A 5,632-nucleotide genomic window follows, 5' to 3' on the forward strand; every position below is an offset into this window, starting at 1 on the left:
AGACATGCCCAAATGACCAGACCCCATAAGTGACCTAGATCAGCTGAAAAGCAAACCAAATGAAACTTGTTGTAAAATTATCAGTACCACTCCAGGTATAGTGAATGACCACTGACAGACAGTTTCTGTGGTGGGGTACCCCTGACAGACATGCCCAAATGACCAGACCCCATAAGTGACCTAGATCAGCTGAAAAGCGAACCAAATGAAACTTGTTGTAAAATTATCAGTACCACCCCAGGTATAGTGATTGACAATCAATCTTTCAATGTGCTTTACAACATTAAATTTGTTTCAGGTTCAAAGTAACTTAAGAAATGGACCAAGACAAATCTCCTTCCCAGGTGGAAGATCTATTGGAAAGTTTCACAGAGGAGCCATCTCAAACTGGAGAAGATAATAAATGTACATCACCAAGAGTAAACGGGAAGGTAATGAAAATTTCAACTTCTAATTGTTTTAGTGGTGTTTTCAGATCATTTAGAACAAACATTTGTTATTGTATGAAGTACTAATGGTATTAGGAAGTTTGTTATTTGTGAATGCTTTTTTCTAGGGTAATGAAAATGGTGCGGTGGCCTCCATCTGTTTCATCTGCAAAACGTTAACTGAAGAGGATAAACAGTTGAAGAGAATTGAGAGAATAGGACCCTCCTTGAAGAATGCAGCATCCATTCGTTCCATCCTGATGAGTGACAAATATGAAGAAGTCACAAGGAGGATTATGAGCTCTGACTTTTGTGGTGAAATGTACCATCCCTCCTGCCACCGAAGATACACTGCTGTGAAGAGACCAAAAGATGAGTTGGGTCCATCAAAGAGAGATACAAGGTCAAGCAGTGTCTTGCCAAAGACTGAGAGACATGACATCTTAAAGAGAGAGTATATCTTCTGTGGGAAGGAGAGGAAAAAGAAACGGGGAAAAGAGGAAACGCTTACATCGATTGCAACTAAAGATGGCTGTGATACACTATTGGAGCGGGCCCATAGATCCACAAATGACCATTTCAAAAGTTTGATCATGGGCAATATTGATCTTATTGCCAAAGAGGGTAAATACCACAAGTCGTGCAGATGGCATTTCATGCATGAGGCAGAAGTGGCAGAAACAAGTTGTGCAACACCTCATGATATCCATAAAAGGGCGTTCAAATCCCTGTGTGGTTTCATCACAGAACAAATTATCAAAAATGAAAAGTCTCTGATGGTGACATCATTGTTGAATAAGTACAAAGCTGAATACACAAGTAATGGAGGTGATGCCCAAGATGTTGACGCATACACAACACAAAATCTGATAAGGAAAGTTCAAGATAAATTTGGTGACCAAGTCCGGGTGAAGCTTGCTGACAATAGAAGGGGAAATTTCATCCATGCCGCCTCAATCACTGAAGAACAGGCACGAGTACATTTGTATGACAACACAAAGGAACACGAGGAAAATGAAAAACTTATATGGGCGGCTCTCCATCTTCGTTCCCAGATCATGCAGTTGCCAAAATTCAAAGTGCCTGATCCAGCCACAGTGCAAAATTTGAAAGAAAGTGCACCGGATATACCAAAGCAACTGGAGCTGTTTTTTAGAAGCCTCTTAGGTGGCCTTACACCAAACTTACAAGGGCCTCAAAATGGGGCAATTGACCGAAGGGCCACATCGATGGCATCTGATGCTGTGTTCAATGCTACACATGGTACAGTTAAGCCGTGGAAACATTCTGCAATGGGATTGGGTGTAGCTTCACTGACAGGATCGAAGTTAACATTGCAGATTTTGAACCATGCAGGTCATAGCATTAGTTACTGTGACGCTAAAGGTCTTGAAACTGAATTCGCTTATTTAGTTTCATCAGGTAGTCATGTTGCACCTGATGGTATTTATTTACTCGCAGATAGAGCAACAGCCTGTGTATGGGACAACATTGAGGCAAATGTGGAGACACTAGATGGAAAAGCAACACTTCATTCCACTGTTGGTCACACGTATCAAAACACAGCTGAGCAAGACAAGGGGCCATTTAGTAACTCTTCCTTTCAGTTCCATGATGGAAAAAATAGAAGAACATTTGTGGGAAATGAGCAGGAAATTCCTCCACTTAGAAAATCCTTGAAGGCAGCCATCTTCACCAGTACGGCCGCAACAGTCACGAGTCAAGCAGTGGTAGCGCCTCATCTCTACAACTCCATCAAAGACCAGGGCTTCAGCTGAAACCATTGGATTTGTATTGGTTTTTGCAACTGAAAAAAGGTGACACTCCACTTTATGCAGGATTCATCAGCAATTTTGTGAAGGACATGCTACCACTGCAACGAATCTGCTATATGGACCCAATTCCAAAATCTCCTACAGATAATGCAGTTGTGAGAGAGACTATGATTCGTACTCTTAATGTTGCAAAGGAAACCGGACAAAGTTATGCAGTCGTGACGTATGATCTGGCGGTTGCCCTGAAAGCTTATTCCATCCAAGCTCTCGAGTCCCCTCTCTTTGACAAGTTACTGATCATGTTAGGCAATTTTCACATTGAGCTAGCATTTTATGGTGCAATCGGAACTATGATCAAAGAAAGTGGAATAGAATTTATCCTAACTGAAGAAGAAGTCTTGGCAGAGGGTTCGATGATGGGCTTCATGAAGGGGAAGTTCTACAATCGTTGTATAAGAATTCATGAACTTCTGGCTAATGTAATGGAACAGAAGCTGTATGACCGTTTCGTGCAAGACCTTGCAGAGGAGGAGTATCAAGCATTTCAAGATGTGATGATGATGATTCCATCAAATCAAATTGAAGACCATCTCTCTGATCCAGTTGTTATGCAGCACCTTCTGAAATATGAAGAATTCTTCTATTCTGTCATGGAGGGAACCATTGGCCCAATGGCTCAGTTCTGGGGAACATATGTATTCCTGGTAAACAGGGTTCACCGCGAGCTACAGTGTTGTGTTAAAACAAATGATGTAGATGGATACATAGATGTTTTCCCAGTCATACTGGATGTCTTCTTCTCTTTAAATCATCCAAATTACGCCAGATGGGGAACACTGTTTCTACACAAGCTGACATCTTCCCACCCTCAACTCAGAGAAATACTTCAGAAGGGGGCTTTTTCAATACGGCGAACAAAGAAGAACTACTCCAGGTCGGCAGTTGATCTCTCACTTGAACAGACAGTAAATCGGGATGCAGCGTCCAGTATGAAAGGGATCGTAGCCTTCAGAAATTCTGAAAATGCCAGACGAAGATGGTCCATGACCATGACCCAGAGAGCCATGGCTGTACTGGAGCTGAGAACTTTTGCTGGACTTGAAGTGGGAGAGAGTGCCACAGCACAGTGCCGTTCATACAGAATAAGAAAAGACAACAAGCAAATGCAGGTTCTAAGTGAGAAAATAGATGAATTCTGCAATCCCTTCAGTCCTGGAGCTCCAGACACAATGGTGAACCTTGCAACTGGGCGGGCGGCAACAAAAGAAACTGAGAAGTATCTCCTCGGAACATTGCAAAGGGGGCAGGTAGCAATACAACAATTCGAAAGAGAGTGGCACAAGGACTCGGCAAGATTTCTGAAGTCAGTAAAAAGGATAAGAGTGAATAACTTTGCATCTGAAAACGAAAAGAAGAAGAAAAAAGGGACAACTCCTGCTACAGAAACTGCAAAGAGGGTTGAAAGTCTGAGGGACTTTTTCATAAGAATCATCATTGTTGTGGCCGAAAATACCAACTTCGATCTCAGGCACGTTCTCAGGTACCCAATCACGTCATATCCTCTTTCCCTGGCACATGCTGATGGAGCTCTCTTGAAGAGCAGGAAGCATACATTACTGAATAGGCTGGAAGAGTTCCAGAAAGACACACCAATCCCAACAGAGGTACATCAAGGTATTTGTGTTCGGATATATGATGGAGGCCTGCTTATTCATTCTGTCTTGTCAGTTATGAATGTTGGAACATCGTATGGAGCTATTGCCCGAACCATCCTATCTACAGTATGCACTGGTGGAGGGGATGAAATCCATGTCTGCCTTGATAAGTACGTCGAAAATTCAGTCAAGGACAGTGAGAGAAAATTGCGTGGTGCAGAAGATTCTGTTTACACAATCACTGGACCTAACCAAACAATGAGACAGAAAGGAGCAAAACTTCTCAAGAATGGAATGTTCAAAAACGAACTTGGAAAATTTCTGCTAAAGGAATGGGGGGAAATCACTATTGGAACATCCTAAATGGAAAAACACTGTATGCCTCTTATGGCGGTGAATATTTCCAATATACGCCAAATGACTTCCAGGAGATCTCAGTGACCAGCCCAGCTCATCTCCAGGCAAACCACGAGGAGACAGATACCCTTATAGCATTCCACCTGGAAAATACCTCAGGAAGCAAGGTCCTTGTACGAGCATCCGATACAGATGTTCTCATTATACTTATCGGTATACTTGGAAATCAAGACCCAGAAGTGAGGTCCTCCAAAAATGTCTTCATGGACTGTGGCAGCGGAAACAGCAGGCGATACATTAATGTCACCAATATTGTAGAGGTCCTTGAGAAACGAAAATCAGGACTCCCTAAAGCACTGGCGGGGTACCACGCATTCACTGGATGTGACTTCACATCAGCCTTTTACAGGTAGTATTTTGTTCCACCTTTAAATGACAGATTGAGTTTGCATACTCATTGTACAGCAAAGATTTAGAATCATGACAAAATGAAGTTAACTAGTTTGAAGAGATAGTCATGCCGTTGTTACCTACATGATTCATATTCCCCTTCAGGAAAGGCAAAGTCAAACTTCTGGAAATACTTGAGAAGGACCCAACTGGAAGCTTTCTCCAGTTGTTCTCCAACATGGGTGAAGTTGACGGTGAAGTTGACATAGACGTGGCATCCGAGTTTGTTTGCAAGATGTATGGCCAAAACAAAGAACGTGATGTAGATGAAGCACGTTATAGAAAAATTATGCAGATGTCGGGCACAGTAGATAAGGTATATATGTATCAAGTGTGTTGGGTTTTCAGGATGTAGCATGTCTCCCTTGAATTGACTTAAGAGAGTAACAATGTATTCAAATCGTAACCTCCAATGCACATTCTATGATATTTCTTTCTGTCTCTCACTCTAGGGTCTTAACAACCCACATTTATTTTGACACGAAAAGCATTCTGAGTGTATTAATCAATTATTTCAATCTAATCTAACTTAAGAACATTCTCTTTTTAAGTATTTTGTCATATGATTCCACATTCCTTTCAGGAAAACCCACTTCTTCATATCAAAAAGGTTGACTGCGCATTGTTGCCCCCAACACGTCGGACACTTAAGAAATGACCACTGAGGGCACACTACGTGACAGTTTTGTGGAGTCATGCCAACACAAAATCACCTGATCAAGGCCTATGCGCCATTGATTATGGTTGGGCAGTAGATGGTGACTTGTTGCAACCAACCTGGTTTGACGGATCAGCCGTTCCTGATTCTTTATTTGCTAATGACAGTGACAAAGATCAGGAAATTCTTTGTCAATCAGAGGAAACAGTGATGGAAACTGATAACCTTGATGAACTGAGTGACTATGACCAGTGTGAGGATGAGCCATGGAGTGAGGACTCAGATTCTGATACTGAAGAGATGGATTAG

The 5,632-nt window shown here is 42.0% G+C and overlaps 1 protein-coding gene across 1 annotated transcript; it reads left to right on the plus strand.

Annotated features, from left to right (window-relative positions):
• The first annotated feature begins 2,319 nt into the window (after positions 1 to 2,319).
• Positions 2,320 to 5,632, plus strand: LOC137659042 (uncharacterized). Its single transcript, XM_068394135.1, is given in 5 exon segments — positions 2,320 to 4,198; positions 4,201 to 4,624; positions 4,771 to 4,981; positions 5,249 to 5,303; positions 5,388 to 5,632. Coding segments are annotated over 5 exon segments (2,814 nt in total).

The sequence above is a fragment of the Palaemon carinicauda genome, chromosome 19 (assembly GCF_036898095.1).
Source record: "Palaemon carinicauda isolate YSFRI2023 chromosome 19, ASM3689809v2, whole genome shotgun sequence".
In the NCBI taxonomy this organism is placed as follows: Eukaryota; Metazoa; Arthropoda; class Malacostraca; order Decapoda; family Palaemonidae; genus Palaemon; species Palaemon carinicauda.